Source organism: Plecotus auritus, assembly GCF_963455305.1.
Source record: "Plecotus auritus genome assembly, chromosome: 2".
NCBI lineage: Eukaryota > Metazoa > Chordata > Mammalia > Chiroptera > Vespertilionidae > Plecotus > Plecotus auritus.
This window is the reverse complement of record NC_137771.1, coordinates 169,685,590-169,703,094: the sequence shown is the minus strand read 5'-3', so window position 1 is coordinate 169,703,094 and position 17,505 is coordinate 169,685,590. Positions and strand designations below refer to the sequence as shown.

The window sequence follows — 17,505 nt, the reverse complement described above, 5'->3', positions numbered from 1 at the left end:
CATTATAGTCCTGGACAATGTGGCTCAGTTGGTTAAGTGTTGTCCTATGCACCAAAAGGTTGCTGGTTGGATTCCTAGTTAGGGCACATGCCAGCTTTGTAGGCTCAGTCCCCAGTAGGGGATGTGCAGGAATCAGCTTATCAATGTTTCTCTCTCTCCCTCTCTCAGTGGATAGAGAGTCAGCCTGTGGACTGAAGGGTCCCAGGTTCAATTCCGGTCAAGGACACATGCTGGGATTGCAGGCTGATCCCCCGCAGGGGGAGTGCAGGAGGCAGCTGATCAATGATTCTCTCTCATCGTTGATGTTTCAATCTCTCTTTCTCTCTCCCTTCTTCTCTGAAATCAATAATAAATGAATTAATGAATTAATGAAAACTGCAGGATTCTGTTTGGCCTGCCATCTCTTCAGTGCTGCTTGGAAATTCTCTCCAGGTAGTAAGCTGAAGCAACCACAGGAATCACTGCCTTGCTCTGCCGGTTGTTCAATGTCTAAAAACCAGTTTCATATACTTGGATTTTGTTTTTAGTTGTTTAAGGTGGAACAATATATGCAGTTCTTGTTACTCCATCATGGCCAGAACAGCCTTTGATTTAATTCTATCTGACTGTAATACTCACCACTCCTGGCTGCAATTGTCTACAGACCACCACATACCTGCCTCTAGGTCATTCACCTTCACTACTTGAAAATGAATTGGCTCATTATTACTCCTTAGGACACCACTTCTTTCATAAGCCTGGTGATTTCTTGTGCAGATCCTTTCAATATCTTGCCCTTTCAGTCCCCTGACTTCTTATTCCACAGTCATGTCCTCTACCCCAGCTTAGTCCTCCTCTCTGTTGGTTACACTCTGACCTTAAGTTTGCCATAATTGTACCCGTGACACAATTGCAATTTCCCTCATGAATCAACTCCAGCCACACAGGCCTCATTGCTCTTGGATATGCCAAACTTGTTTGCTCCTGGATATGCTAAACCTTTGTATTTTCCCAAAACAGTCTTATCCAGAACTGACAAGCCAAGCTTCCTTTTAACCTCAGGTCTCTCCTCAAACACACGCATCAGGAAGGCCTTCCCTGACACTCTATAGAGAGTATTATCCAATCACAGCCCCTTTCTCCCTTGCCTTACTTTGTTTTCCAAAGCACTATTCACCATTTGACATAGTAAATATTTAATTTTATTGTTGCATGATGCCTGGGTCTTCTCACTAGAATGCAAACTCTGTGAGGGCTATCTCCCCAGTGCTTAGCACATATGTAGGTGCTATCTCTTCTTAAACCTTTCTTCATTTGGCTTCTGGGGCGCACTAGCTTTTGGCTCTCCTAGTATCTCTCTAGCTAGTCCTTTTTATCTCCTTGCTGGAAAATGAAAAGGGGTAGAGGAGTACAAAACCAACCTCAGGAAGAGAAACAGTCTTCTATGCTAAGCAGGCTGTGACTCATGGTAGCAGGAAGGCCAGACAACTACCTCTACCTTCTAGGGACAAAGATACTTTAGAACCCAACAATAGCAAGAACTCACTTTCGATATATGCAGATAGACTATCTGCAGCAGGACAACCAACATATAAACGTTTATTAGCCTTCTGCTACTGAAAAGGAAAACCACTTCCTAAAAGAGAGAATTTTTAAATTTATTTTTTATTGCTTCAACCAACTGAAAACATAAAATTGAATTCACTACATATTCAGGGGAACTCTGAAACAACTCTTAAAGTAACGTGTTTTATGAAGCAAATAGGTAATCCCTAATTTATCTGGCCAGAGATAGCAGATAGTATTATAATAATAAGGGTAAAAATTAACATTTCTCCATCATAAAAATAAGGTTAGCTAAATTCAGTAAACAATATTTGCTCCTGATAAAAAGAAACAACAAAAGAGCATTTCCCTCTAAAGTTAGCCAACCTTGTGAGAAATGACTGAGGAATTGTCACAGATTGGAGGAGGTTAGGGAGAAATAACAACTAAACACAATTTGGGACCCTCCACTGAAACCCTGGAACGGGGAGGAGAGGAAAGGACAGTGGAAAAACTAGTGAAATCTAAATAAAGTCTATAATTTAGTTTAAAAGCAAACAAAACAAACAAAAGAAAAAAGAAATGAAAAGAAAACCTCCGCCTGGCCGTTGTGGTTCAGTGGCTGAGCATCGATCTATGAACCAGGAAATCAGGGTTTGATTCCCGGTCAGGGCACATGCCTGGGTTGCAGGCTCAATCCCCAGTGTGAGGCATGCAGGAAGCAGCCAATCAATGATTCTCTCTCATCACTGATGTTTCTATCTCTCTCTCCCTCTCCCTTCCTCTCTGAAATCAATAAAAAAAAATTTTTTTAAATAAAAAGAAAACCTCCATTCAGAACAAAAACCCTGTCTCAGCACCTAATGCACATCTTCTGCATAAGTGCCTGCTCTACCTGGAGGTTCCACACCAACCAAGACACACCTTCCAGGGTTGGGCACCTTTCATTGTTAGAAGGTTCTTCCTTGTGTGGCTTCTCCCTTTGTAACTTCACTCAGTTTAGTTCTTCCTTCTAGACCCACGCACATTAAGTCTAATTCCTCTTTCACTTGATCTCCACATATTTTATATTCTGCCTCAAGTTTCTTTTTGAAGTCTGACACACCCAGTTCCCTTCATGTTACACATTAAGATTTTTACATCCTTGATTATCCTTGCCACACAACTTCTAAGGTACTCCAGCTTGTCAAGAGCCTTCTTTAAATTAATGTTCAGAACTGAACACTGGAGTAGAGCCTATCAAATGTTTTCTCTTCTTGTTTTTGACACTATGCTCCTCTGCCTAAAATCGTCTGCCCCTTTTCAGCAGCTATATCACATCTATCATGAATCATTTGCTTGTGCTTGTGTGGTATAAATCAATGCCTTATCATTCAATCCTATGACCTTTCCTTCCTCCTCAAAGAATCATACTGGCAAGTGGTAAAGTGAGATATCTGACCAGAATATTCTTCCGTGAAGAGAGAGACTCGATTATCTGCAAGTTTTACCTGAGAATTAAAAATCTCAACTCACACAGCCACCTAGTCCATTCACACACTTTACAGCTGAGGTGCATCGGTTCCCAGAAACCAGAGTCAGATCCGGAGTTTCCCAACAGCTCTTCCTGGGCTGGAGTCATCTATTAGGCAAAGCCAACTCATTACTTCCTTAAATCTGGGCATCACCTATTTTCTAACCTTTCACCCCCAACATCCCCAAGTTCATATGAAGTCAAAGCATCAGTCATTTTTGTGAGGTGTAAAAAAACATACACAGCACGTGCACGGGAATGCTCTGAGGTCCGCAATATGCAAAAACGTCAACGTTAAGAGAACGCTTTGTCTCTGCTGTTGCATAATGAGCCTTGATAAAAAAACAAAACAAAAAAAAAAAACATAATAGCTGCGAAGAAGCCTTCCCGTATTTGCTGCTTTGGGCCCAGAGGGTTCCTAGTCAGGAATGGATGCCAGCAATTCTCCCGTCACCTCTGACAACCTCTAAGACGAAACGGAGAGGAGGCTCCCCCCAGGAGTGACAGCGCGGGCGGGTGTTCCCCGGACCCCCTCACCTCTCTTGTCCAGGAGCCACATGAACGCGAAGCAGGGCAGGAAGCCGATGGGCCCCCACAGCACGAGCAGCGCGATGTCCCAGCTGGAGAAGCCGTAGGCCTGGCACGCCGAGTTCTGGATGGGGCCCCAGGTGTTCCACACCAGGCCCTGCGCGAACCCCAGCAGCGAGAAGAGCAGAAGCACCAGCCAGCGGCGCCCGTACACCCGCCCAAGACCCGGGGCCGCCACGGGCAGCGCCGCCGCCGCTACCTCCCGGCTTCTCCAGGCGGTGCCCGGCGCAGGCCCCGGCCCCGGCCCCAGCAGCGGCTGCCGCTCCTCCTCGCTGCTCCAGTCGGAGCCCATGGCGACGCGCGGCCCGCGGGGCCCCTGCCCAGCGCGGTTCGTGTGGCCGCAGACCAGCCCCGCGCAGAGGCGACGGGAATAGGCGGAGGCCCAAGCTGCTTTGGACGCCCTCGGCCTCCCGGCCGCGCCTGGTGCGCCTGCGCCGCGCGAGCGGGTCCCGGGCTGGGAGGGGTGGCAGGTGCTGCGCGCCTGGAGGAGGCTGGGGTGCTGGAGTGGGACGGCCCCCCCGGGTGGGGAGAGATGGAGAGGAGCTGGCGTCCCAGAAGGAGGACCGTGAGGAATTGGGAAGGCAGGGAGGAGGCGGCTGACCCCGGGAAAATACCGGAGAGGCTGTATTAGAGGAGGTTGGGCAAAGAACCCGGGTTGCTTGAGGAAGTGTCCAAGTTTTACATCATGTGCCTAGTAAACAACTTGTTGACCTCTAGTCACTTAAGCTAATGCTTGCTTCTATATTGGGTTTCTTTTTATTTTTTTTGTTGTTTTTTTAACTTCAGAAATTATAGGGGGAGGTAGAATAAAACTGAGGTGTAGTAGGGACCCAAATGTTGCCACTTGAAAATAATTTTTTTAATGTACAGTAAGTACTGCCTAGTTTTATCAGCTTTTTGTATTACAAATCCAATGAGATTATAAACTAGCCAATTTTACTCATATATAAAAGATAATGTTTCTACTTTTTCCTGTCATCAATAAGCGAGCAATAAAGATATGATCATTAAACTGGAAGATGTGTGCCCTGGCCCGGTGGCCAATTTGGTTGGAGGGTCCTTCTCTATACCAAAAGGTTGCGGGTTCCATTCTGTCAGGGCACATAACTAGGTTGCAGGTTCATCCAGGGTCTGGGCGCTTACTGGAGGAAGCAGATCTTCCTTTCTTTTTCGTCCTTTCTTTCTTGTTTTCTTTCTTTCTCTGTCTCTCCTCTCTCTCAAATCAATTCTACTAGTATATATCCTCGGCTGAGGGTAAAAAAAAATTGCACTGGAAGGTTTGTTCCCAAATGACCAGCTCCATATCCAATTATGATTTTGACCTGAGAAAGAGTAAACGAGAAGGGTGGGGGTTGTTGATCTCTTGATCAAGCTGACGGTTGTTTATTTTGCTATACAAATCCAGAAGCCTGACAGCTGCCGGTTAGTGCCCTTGAAAACCTTAAGCGATTTGGCGTGACTGGGTGGGGAAATGAGTCACAGGGAACACAATTAAAGGGCATCTGATCGAGGTTCATATTCCCCGGCAGCCACGAAAACCAAATGGAGTCATGTTGCTGTCAGAAGGGCAAAACAGGTGGGAAGGAAAAAGAAGAGAAGCGTGAGATCTAGTATCCAAGGCTGGCAAGAGAGTTAGCAGAGTAAAGGGACGCAGGGCTACTCCACTGCTCCGAGCTCCACCAAAAAAAAAAAAAAGCAAACATCCCTAAAACTCCAATATAATTGGAGAGAGGAAATCACCAAGGCCGCAAGGAAGGATCAGACTAGAAAACGAGGAGAAGCAGAAACGAAGCCAAGAAAAGACTGCATTGAAAGAAAGATAAAACTGTGGAAGGCAAAAAGAACCACAACCGAAACCACGTGGTTACATTAGAGCTCCGATGGAATCAAAACAAACCTGCGTGGCCCCGCCCAGCGTCGGTCACATGACTTTCACGTGAGCGGCGCTTCCGGAAGAGCCGGTAGCTGGTTGCAGAGCCAGAGCTTTGGCCCGCCTGGGACCCCTCTCACTCTCCCCTCCACGTTTGGGTTTCGGGCGGAGCTGGAGCCGTGCTAGCCATGGCGGCAGGCTCGGGGGCCACCACCGCTACCGGCGCTGCAGCTGGAACTGGAGAGGAGAAAGGTAGGTGCCAGCCTGAGGTCAGGCCCTGGGTACAACCCTGTGCCAGTTGACTCTCTTGGCACCTCTCACGTGGCCGTTTGGTCTAGCTTCTGTCTCAGGCCTCTGTGGTCCTGCAGTAAGCTGTGAGGGAAATTGTTTTCTAGTGAACGTGGCTGTTCTCAAGTTGTGGCATCCAGATTTTCGATCCTCGCACAGGCCCTATATCCCCGCATCCTACCAGTGCTGTTGCATGCCTGACGGTGTTTCGAATGTTACAGTGGATTAAAATTAAATGTGTAAAATTGGAGCCCACTCTTGAGGCACATGGAGATATCTAGGGCCTTTGCGAACAGGGATTATGAGCTTTTGTTTGATTTCGGTGGAATCCTGTTTTAAAGAACGGGTGAGGTTTGGAAGCCCATTAGCCTGGAGATCCCTGTTAGCATTTATGTAATGGTTTCTCGGTTCTTGGTACTGTTGTGGGGACTGCCACAGGACCAGAGATTGTTTATAACAATGCCTTTTCCCAACCGAGTAAAGAGGTATAGAAAGGAAAAACAATGACTAACATATGTGGTAACGTGAATACTGTCAGTAGTACACACTGGGTGAGGTCTGTGGTCAGGAGAAGAGATCCCAGTAGGGTGAGATAAATGCTTCAAGGTGGGAATAGTTTGAGGTGGGCCTTTATAATTGGATGAGATAGTGACAAACTCAGGTGGTAGTAATGGGGAGTCTTTGGAAGACAGCAGGGGGCAGGATGGATGTGATTCGGGATAAAAGCCTTTTTTTTTTTTTTTTTTGTCTAAAGTTTTACACAAGTCTCCTTTTCCCCCAATTGACCCTCCCCCCACCCAGCCGTTCCCACCCAGGGCAAGCCCCCACTGCCCCAGTGTCTGTGTCCATTGGTTATGCTAATATACAAGTCCTTTGTTTGCTCTCTAACCCGCCCCCCCCCCCCCCTACCATTTGTCTCTAGATCAGCCGTGGGCAAACTACGGCCGGATCCGGCCCGTTAGGCTGTTCTATCCCGCGAGCGGAGGGTTCTCTTGCTCTCCCCTCCGCTCCTTCACCAGCAGCAGTGTTAACATGGCAACTTCGGTTTATATCCGCCCATTCAGTAGAAGGAACAACCTCTCAATCTTCCAGAGGCTCCTTGTAATGCCCGCAGACGCATCCCCGACATCACCCTGGGAATGCGTAGACACGTTATGGTGGTGAAGTAGGGAGACACGCCCCTGGAGAGCACAGTATCAGAGCATTAGCTAAAAAGGAGACCAACAACACTGTTCCCGCTGAAGTTGATGTTTTAAAGACCAAAAACCTTTCAACCCAGTCTACATTGCCATCTACGTCCCGGGCATAATTTGGAAGTTGCACTAAAGAAAATGTTTAATTTACTGTTTACACATTTTGTTCTTTTCTATTTGTTTTAGTTTTAAATTATTTTATTATATTTAAGTTTAATTTGAAAGGCTTTTGTACCTTTCCTTTGTTAGGCAATTTTATTTTGCCTTTGCCATCTTCAATATAAGGTATGTTATTGTGCTATGATTCCTCCATTTTCTGAAGTTTCAAATTATAATAGTGTTTACATTCTTCTTGTTAAAATGTTTGAAATGAATAAAACTATTGAAATAAAAAAAAAGACCGTACCCTTTTATGTAATGATGTTTACTTTGAATTTATATTAGTTCACACAAACACTCCATCCATGCTTTTGTTCCGGCCCTCCGGTCCAGTTTAAGAACCTTGTGGCCCTCGAGTCAAAAAGTTTGCCCACCCCTGCTCTAGATCGATCTATTCTTGTTCATCAAATTATGTTAATCATTATATCTCACATATGAGTGAGATCATGTGATATTTATTTATCTTTCTCCGACTGGCTTATTTCACTTAGCATAATGCTCTCCAGTTCCATCCATGTCGTTGCAAATCGTAAAAGTTCCTTCTTTTTTATAGCCACATAGTATTCCATTGTGTAGATGTACCACAGTTTTTTAATCCACTAATCTGCTGATGGGTACTTAGGCTATTTCCAAATCTTAGCTATGGTGAATTGTGCTGCTATGAACATAGGGGTGCATATATTTCTGATTGGTGTTTCTGATTTCTTGGGATATCTTCCTAGAAGTGGAATTACTGGGTCAAATGGGAGTTCCATTTTTAGTTTTTTTGAGGAAACTCCATACTGTCTTTCACAGTGGCTGCCCCGGTCTGCATTCCCACCAGCAGTGCACCGGGGTTCCTTTTTCACCACATCCTTGCCAGCACTTGTCGTTTGTTGATTTGTTGATGATAGCCATTCTGACAGGTGTGAGATAGCATCTCATTGTTGTTTTGATTTGCATCTCTTGGATGATTAGTGACTCTTAGCATGTTTTCATATGTCTCTGGGCCTTTTGTATGTCCTCTTTGGAAAAGTGTCTATTTAGGTCCTTTGCCCATTTTTTTGATTGGATTGTTTATCTTCCTTTTGTTAAGTTGTATGAGTTCTCTCTAAATTTTGGAGATTAAACCCTTATCTGAAATATCATTGGCAAATATGTTCTCCCATGCAGTGGACTTTCTTATTGTTTTGTTGATGGATTCTTTTGCTGTGCAGAAGCTTTTTATTTTGATGTAGTCTCATTTGTTTATTTTCTCCTTAGTCTCCCTTGCCCTAGGAGCTGTCGGTAAAGATAAGGGGACAATTCTTGAACTTCATCTATACTTCTGATTCATTGATCCTTCCATTTTATGGCAAAACCCATACTCTGGATGAACCCAATCTTTTTGCCCTTTTTGCACCTGCACGGATCTGGATTAACTTTGCTGGGGAAAGTCCTGGATAAATTGATGACACTGTAAAATGAAAATGGTCAACCACTTGAAGATTCACTCAGTATGGGCATGAGATCCTTCTTATCCTCTGTTTCTGTGGTGAGCCTACTTTCTTTTTCCAATGACAATTCCCTAAACTTTCTGTATACTCTCATCATCTCTTTCTCATTTTCAGCTGATGAGTTCTTTGTAAGTCAGGTCAGTTCTGCATCTAGTCTATCAACTTTTTCCTCCTTCACTATCAGATCCTTGTCCAGATCATCCACATTTCTCACCTAAACCACTTCAGGCCTTGTACCCCTCCAATCACTTCTCTGTTCAGAAGCAAAAAGGGACACTTCCTTACTTAAAATTCTTCAATGAATTCCATTGCGCTTAGAACTTAGAATAAAATCCAAATTCCTAAGCACGGCCTACAAAAATCCTTGGTCTGGGTTGTATTCTTAAGAACATCAGTCACTCACCCCCTTCCTTTACCTGCTTTTCACATAGCTGGTTCCTTAATCGTCAGGTTTCAGAGTATGTCACCACCTGAGACCTTACTAAAACAAACCTATTTAAAACATTCTTTGTAGTTTTACATGACCTCTAACCCTAAATGTTCTATAACACAGCATGCTTCTTCTTTTGTTTCACTTATCACAATCTGCAATTACTTGTTTATTTTTATTTCTTCCATTCCAGGGGTGGGCAAACTTTTTGACTCGAGGGCCACAATGGGTTCTTAAACTGGACCGGAGGGCCGGAACAAAAGCATGGATGGAGTGTTTGTGTGAACTAATATAAATTCAAAGTAAAGGAGCGGAGGGGAGAGCAAGAGAACCGGATAGAACAGCCGGATCCGGCCCGCGGGCCGTAGTTTGCCCACGGCTGCATTAGACCTTAAGTACCTTGAGGGCAGGACCTATATCTGTTTTGTTCATCACAGGCAGCAAGTATAGTGAGCACTTGTTACATATTTGTTGAGGGAATGAATAAGGGAACCCTGTGCCAAGTCCAGAGTAAGAGGGAAAAGAGCTTGGCCTGGTCCAGGAACTGAAAGGAGTTGGTATGAGGAGTGGTGAGAAAAGAAGGATCATAAAGGGCACCTAATACCAAGTTAAAGAGTCTGGACTTTCTGTGAAAGTGGGAAGCCTTTGAAGAGCTTATCTGGGAGAGTAACATGATCAGGTTTAGTTTTAAGGAACATCACTCTGGCTGAAGGATGGAACATAGATTCAAGGGAGAAAGACTAAAGGACAAAGTACTTAATCCCCATTAATTTTAGTTACCTCTGTAAAATGCATAATTATTATGAAAGTTAAAGATACTTATAGATCATCAAGCACAGTATCTGGCAGGATTTATGTATTTAATAAAGGTAACCATTTGTATTATTAATAGAAAGTGCTGGCATTGCTGACTGATGTTGAAACTGAGAGAAAATAAATTAGAGATATCTGAAAATTTCCAGTCTGAGAAATGACATATAAATTAGGAACCTGAAGAAAAAAGGAGGTGGTTGGGAGAGCACCTTTGAGTTTTCGTATGAATGCATAGAGTTTAGGTTTGGAAGGATACTGCCAAAGATGTCAAGCATGCAGAAGGGGAAGATGAACTTTTTATTTTTTATGGTATTCACATACCATAAATTCATCCTTTCAAAGTGTACAGTTCACTGGTTTTTACTATTTTCACAAAGTTGTGCAGCCATCACTACTATAACTTCAGAACGTTTTCATCACACCCAAAAGAAACCTGGTACCCATTAGCAGTCACTCCCCATCCACCCCCCTTTCCAACTCCTGGCAATCACTAATCTACTCTCTGTCTCTATGAATTTGCCTATTCTGTACATCCTTCCTATATAATAATCCTATATAATGAAAGGGTAATATGCAAATTGTCCCTTCCACCTGAGTTTCAACCAGGGGGTGGGGCCGGCCCACCAATGGCCCCACACCCTATCAGCCCTCCCACCCCATCAGGGGTGGGGCCGGTCAGACCCCACCCGTGCGTGAATTTGTGAACCAGACCTCTAGTTTCATATAAATGGAATTATAATATGAGGCCTTTTGTGTATGTTTGTTTTCACATAGCATAATGTTTTCAAGGTTCCTCCACATTGTAGCATGTGTCAGTACTTCATTCCTTTTTATGGTTGAATAATATTCCACCCATAGTGTGGATATACCACGTTTTATTTATCCATTCATCAGTTAATGAGCATTTGGGTTTCCACTTTGGGGCTACTATGACTAATGCTGCTCTGAACATTCATATGCAAGTTTTTGTATGAGCATATGTTTTCAGTTATCTTGGTCATAATATCTAAGAGAGGAATTTCTGGGTCATATGATAATTCCATATTTAGCTTTTTGAGGAAACTGGTTATTCTTCATCTCAAAGTCCTAAGGAGCGGGTAAAATGTGATCAATTTAGGTTCATTCCTGGTAAAAATGTACCATCCTGGTGAGTGATGTTGATAATGGGGGGTGGAGTATTCATGTGTGAGTGGAGGGGGTATGTGTGAAATCTCTTTACCTTCCTCTGAATTTTGTAGTAAGCCTAAAACTAATCTAAGTAATAGTCCTAAACAAACAAATATGAAACTACTTTGTTAAGAATCAACTTACTTGTACACATGTATATTAGCATAACCAATGAACACAAACACTGGGGCGGTGGGGGCTTACCTGGGGTGGGAATGGCCTGGCGGGGGTGGGGGGGGTCAATTGGGGGAAAAGGAGATTTATGTAAAACTTTAGACAATAAAAAAAAATCAACTTAAAATTTGAGTTTAAGGTGTTACTTGCAGGATCACACATTGATTAAAGCATTTAGTGAAATTAAAAATTATAATTCTTTAAATCTGATTCTGTCTTTCAGACTGAGGTTATTATGTTTATTTCTATTAGGCTCTCATAGTTTTAGTTATAGCTAGGTTTATACCTTTGTGAAGAGAATGATTTATTCTTTCTACTGTTCTTTCAGTCTTGCCCAAGGAAATATCTCATTTTAGCATTGTATGGATTTGAGTTTCATATATAGCTGACCCTCCTCTACTAGATTTACTCTTTAGTTAGAGATGCCATATTCTCTGTGTCATTCTTATTCTCACTTTTTAAAAAAAGGTCAGGGGGAGGCACAAGATTTTAAAGAAAAACAAACACCTGTATGATAAAGAGTAAAAAATTAATATGTAAGTAAAATACTTCATACTTGATAATGATGAATATTAGAAAAAGAATAGTATTGATTTTTTAATAGTAGTAAAAAAACAAATAATATAAAGTTTGTCACCTTTGTCATTTTCAAGAGTACAGTTCAGTAGTGTTAAGTATATTCACATTATTGTGAAACAGATCTCCAGAACCTTTCATCATGCAAATCTGAAACTCCCTGTCCCCCTGACCCCCACACTCCCGCTCCCATCAGCTCTGGTAACTGTCATTCTACTTTCTGTTCCTATGAATTTGCCTATATTAGTTCCTTTGTATAAGTGGAACAATACAGTATTTATCTTTTTGTGACTGGTTTCTTTCACTTGGCATAAAGTCCTCAAGGTTCATCCATGTTGTAGCATGTGACAGGATTTCTTTCCTTTTTAAGGCTGAATAATATTCCACTGTATGTGTAAATATTTTGCTTGTCCATTCATCTCTCAATGGACATTTGGGTTACTTCTGTTGTTGCCTATTATGAATAGTGCTGCTGTGAATATGGATGTGCAGATATCTTTTCATGACTCTTCTGCTGAATATTTTTGATGAAAATTGAGATAAAATAACCAGGTGTTGTTTTTTTTAGATTATGAAAAATTTACATAGTGAAAGCTGAAGAGATGGAAACATTTTGGTAGAAATTTTAAAAATATTTTGGAACATTTTGAAGAGCTTTATAAAGATTTACTATTCCTTGCTTTAGGTTTAAGACCAGTATTACTTTTGAACTTATAACTAGTATTTATGAGCCAGTTTCTGGTTAATGAATGGATTAAAGTAAGGAAGAGGGGTAACTGGGCAAGAGTGTTAAGTGTAAGAAGATGAACGAGGATGGTAGCTGTCCAGCATGTAACTGTCTCCCATCCCCAGGTGAACTTGCTTGGGGGCTCACTACCACATCAAGTATTGTTATTGGCAAGATGAAGTCATAACAGCCTCAACATTTCTGCTTGTGGTATCTTCAGTAGCACCATCTTCTGGGACTTGAAATTCAAAGGGTTTTTAAACTATACATCAGTTTACTTAAGCATTATGTTAAGTTTCAGGAGAATTATCTTAGTTTGTATTGTCATTTTAAAATAGTGACTATAAAATGAAAAATTACATTTGGTGTAAATTTTACCATTTGGTATTTAGTCATTTTGTTAAGTAGTACTTGCATAATTCCATTAGTGTTCAGTATTTTTCTGACATGGCCCAATGTTCATGATTTGTTACCCTAATATCTACCATTTCTAATATCTACCATTCCAGAGGTTTTAAAGTTTCCTGTATGTATATACAGTAGTTGTCAGACTGATGAAACCGTCATAGGTGTGTGTGTGTGTGTGTGTGTGTGTGTGTGTGTGTGTATCATGTGTGTATATATATATGTGTGTGTGTATATATATATATATATATACATTATATCTATATCTATCTCTCTGTGTATATGTACTGTACCACTACAGTGAGTCTGTGTATTGTAACTTTTTAAAAAACATATTTTTATTGATTTCAGAGAGGAAGGGAGAAGGAGAGAGATAGAAACATCAATGATGAGAATCATTTATTGGCTGCCTCCTGCACGCCCACTACTGGGGATCAAGCCCACAACCCAGGCATGTGCCCTTGACCAGAATCAAACCCAGGATCCTTCAGTCCACAGGCGGACGCTCTATCCACTGAGCCAAACCAGCTAGAGCTGATTGTAACTTTTGACTTACTCTGATATCACCTTCTGAAAGTTTTTGAATAGATTGAAAACTATTAAATTTAATAGTTCTTAAATTTTTTATTAAAATTATATGTGAGTTCATTTTAATTTCAGGATCTTTGTCTTTGTTGTATTCTATTAACATTAGGAGAGTATTCTGGAAACGTGTGTTAGTACACACAGACCTAGGTAAAGGTCCCTGACTGAAAATCTACCTCTGTAAGCAGAGGGCAGGGAAAGCCTGAATGCTACCAGGTACAGAAAATTACTTTATGTGCTCAGAATTATGGCCTGTTCCAGGAACCAGCACCAAGTGGGAGGCAGGGGAGGGGTGCTGACTTACATCAGAATGAACATGGATTACAATCAGACTGCCTCTAAGGGGGGTCTGTGCTAAGCAATCTCTGTTCTGGTCCATGTCCAGCTCTCAGGTCCTGCAGTGGTCACATCATAGAGCAGTCTCTCCTCCACAACTTGGTATATTTTCCTCATTCTTGTCTTGAATTCAAAATCTCAGATACAAATCCACGCCAGCTATTGACTGAAGGCAAATTGCTAACAAATTCAGAGAAATTAGATTTCAAATTATCTTGTACTTTCCGTTAACTAAAGAAAAAAATTACTGAGAAAAAGGCAATTTGCTTTTTGATGGTGTATCATTATCTCCAAAAAATTAGTTATTAACCAAGCTGTAATAAATTGTCTGAATAACATGCTACATTTAGAGGGAAAAGAGACTGTTGTGCAACACCTAGATCACTGATCTGCTTTTTCAGCAATTTCTAAGTCATCTAATTAGACATTGCTGCTTCCTAGAATTTTATTTTATTTTTTTTTTAGATTTAAAATATATTTTTATTTTTATTTTTATTTTTTTTATTTTCTAAAGTTTATTAGTTTCATTTTCTTTTTTTTTTTAATTGTTTGAAGTATTACAAATAGTAGGACATATGTCTCTTTTTTTTTTCCTTCCCCATTGACCTTTCCCCGGCCTCCCTTTCCCCCCAGTACATGCCTTTACCTGCCCCCTCCCCCCGCTTCCTAGAATTTTAGACTTAAACACACTTATCCTTTAAAGGCTGTCAAGGTTGCTTCACAATTTATATAGCTCTTTGCATATACTGTTGGCATGGAGTAACTGGTGCATCCCTAAGCTGTTTAATTAATACAGTATAGATTGCATTCTTCTGAAAGGAAATTGTAATACTTAAACTTGTTAATTTAATGGCCTGGTTCATTGTTGATTAAACTATCAGAAACCAAAGTAGTTTTATCTCACAACCAGCTGGTTGTCTTATTTCACTGATAGGCCTGAAATTCTGTAAATAAGCTGATTTCCTATTACAGGGAGCATCCTATTGCTGTGCACTGTATACGTTTTATAGCACTTTTCATTCATTTAGCAAATATTGGAACATTTAATCTATTCCAATCATTGGACCAGGTGTTTTAGTTTTTAGAGTCTCCTACTTAATAATGTCTGGGATTTTTTTAGATCAGATCATTAAATAGTTTTAAAATTTTTAACATTATATTAGAGAGAAATGTACTTATTTTCTTTGAAACTGTTCTGTCAAAACACTAGACATGTTTTGGGAACTTTCAAGCCATATGATCTATCAGTTCTGATTTAAGATAAGCAGAATAAATAAAAACCCAACCCCAAACAGATTGGTGCTCCTATTTATCTCTGTCCTTTAAATTCCTAGAAGTAAAATGTTCAAAGCTTGAATATCTTACAACCTTAGAACTGACAGAATGCTACAGTGGGTTAGACCAGCCATGATTCATCCTACTTAAGCCACAGAGCACTTTATAGGAATGTTTAAAAAAAATTAACTTAGTAAAATGTAAAGATCTTATTGGTTTTATTCCAAGATTCATGAGTCGGGCAGCATCCCATCTAGCAGATAGAAAGGAGCTCCAAGAAGCTGTACAAATGAAAGACTTTTATAGGCGCAGGGGAGTGGGAACAAGGAAGTTACACTAGCAAAACGTGGATTGGCTGTGGCAAGGTCATTTTCCTTGAGAGATGTCAGGGTCTATCAGGCAGATTGCCTCGCCAGTACTAACCAGGTGATTCTTGATTGGTTCAATGTTCCATTTCTATGAGAGCTGAAACTGTAATTAAGTTTGAGGTTGGTGACTTGGGGCTTAACATAAGCAACTCCATTTTGAGCCTGGTGTCTTGTTTTTAACAGAGAATATATGGTTGTCCTTGAAAACGATAGCTTCAGAAGGTGAGATGTTATACCAGTTATGAGCTAATAACAGTGTATTGACAATAAGAGTTAATTTTTTTTTTAATATGAAAGGATTCAGGAAGTAGAATTTGGCTGGTGGCTCAGTGGCACAAAGATGGACATCTTTGCATTCTTTCAGCTGACATTGCAATTTCCGGGGCTGTTCTTTTATCTCTCAAGATGGCTAACCATTATGTCTGTTTCCCAAGCCAAAGATAGGAGAGGAGGATAAGGGCAAAAAGAATGACTCGAAACTTCCAGATGTATCTCTGGCCGTTCCTATCTGCAAAGGGGTCTAAGAAATGTAATTTTTCAGCTACTCCTAATGACCAAAGTTCTGCTAGTAAGGAAGAAGAGAATGGTAAGTTAGGCAGCCAGCAGCCTCTACTATTAACACCTCCCCCAACACATATACAACGCACAAACCAAACCATTCCTCCCTCCCCCAACAGCTCATATGGATTATCTATCAGTCGATCTAAAGCTTTCCTGCACCTATTTATCTTTTCAGCTTATATTATCTCTCCTGAGATTTTGGTGCCAGTGTAAGTCCCTCAGTTTTAATTCTCTGGTATCAGGATTGTGCAGTGGAAAGAGCCCCGGACTTGGAATCGGGAATGGGACCTATAGTTTCAGTTCATCACCAGGGTGTTGCCCTTTGATATCTGAGCTTCCATTTCTTCCTTCGGGTAGTGGTAATAAAATACCTTCTCTGCCTTCTTAGAGGATCACATCTGCATTTTTATTTTACTGTATATAGGACTATGTGGCATATTTCTCCATCTTTACCATCTCTGCCTTCCTCACTGCCACTTCTTGTTTAGGGCCTTGTTATCACACTTCTCTCTTGGCTATTGCAATAGTTATCTGAGTCAATTCCAGTCCTTACAACTCTACAGATTTCTACATAGCCCTCATTTTTATTGTTACTGGACATATGTACCATGGGGGAAATATTTAGTTATACTTTTTACTCTTAGACACTAGGTTTATATTTTCCGATTTATTTTGCGGTAGTAGATATTTTATATGTATGTATATACATATATTACAAATGTATATCTTATGATTATTTTGTTAAAAGCAAATTCCTGAGTTACTAGGTTAGTGGGTGGTTCTTTGAGACTTCTGCTTCATTTTCCCAGTTATTTCTCAAAGGATAGTTCTAATTTTTATGCCACAAATGAGAGAGTATTATGAATGTATTAATAGCTTTTCATACATAGTCTAGCAAAACTTTAAAAATATATAATAGCCCTAGCTGGTTTGGCTTAGGAGATAGAGCGTCGAACTGCAAACGGAAGGGTTCTGGGTTTGATTCCAGTCAAGGTCATATGCCTGGGTTTCAGGCTCCATCCCCAGTGTGGGGCATGCAGGAGGCAGCTGATCAACGATTCTCTCTCATCATTGATGTTTCTCTCTCTCTTTCCCTCTCCTTCCCTCTCTGAAATCAATAAAAATATATTTTTAAAAATTGTTTTAAAATATAATAAAAATGCAGCTTGTCCATTTTCATGCACATGGAATCTGGCCCTACAAGTCCTGGAAGATTTGGTGCACTGCAATCTGGTAACCTTGTATGTATAGGCCAGTATGAGTTCAGACCTTAAATGTGCATTTATCATACATGTCAAAAGTGGTAAACATTTCAAGGAAAGATAGAAACATTTTTTTATTCCTTGTAACATCCTGTTTTCTTTAACAGGGTACTTCAAGGTCATTTGAAGATAAAGTTGGGGCCTGGCTGGTGTGGCTCAGTGTTTGAGCATCGACCTATGAACCAGGTGGTTATAGTTCGATTCCTGGTCAGGGCA

General features: G+C 41.1%; 2 protein-coding genes across 7 annotated transcripts in view; one reads left to right on the top strand and one right to left on the bottom strand.

Moving 5' to 3' along the window:
* Nucleotides 1-4,041, bottom strand: part of SLC49A4 (solute carrier family 49 member 4) — an 83,011-nt gene extending 78,970 nt beyond the window's left edge. For 2 of the 3 annotated variants that reach the window (XR_013959912.1, XM_080655728.1), the window contains exon 1: nucleotides 3,575-4,037. Coding sequence is in view for 2 of the 3 variants with exons in the window: in XM_080655728.1 (XP_080511854.1) it covers nucleotides 3,575-3,917 (343 nt within the window). In the remaining variant the exon portion in view is untranslated. Of the gene's footprint in view, nucleotides 1-3,574 lie in introns of all 3 variants that reach the window. The other variant, XM_080655727.1, reaches the window with a different exon arrangement.
* HSPBAP1 (HSPB1 associated protein 1) overlaps nucleotides 3,782-17,505 on the top strand; it is a 57,945-nt gene continuing 44,221 nt past the window's right edge. Inside the window, exons 1-2 of one of the 4 annotated variants that reach the window (XM_080655724.1) lie at nucleotides 3,782-4,048; nucleotides 17,397-17,475. Coding sequence is in view for 1 of the 4 variants with exons in the window: in XM_080655722.1 (XP_080511848.1) it covers nucleotides 5,684-5,747 (64 nt within the window). In the remaining 3 variants the exon portion in view is untranslated. Of the gene's footprint in view, nucleotides 4,049-4,118; nucleotides 5,748-17,396; nucleotides 17,476-17,505 lie in introns of those variants that run through there. The other 3 variants (XM_080655723.1, XM_080655722.1, XM_080655725.1) reach the window with 3 other exon arrangements.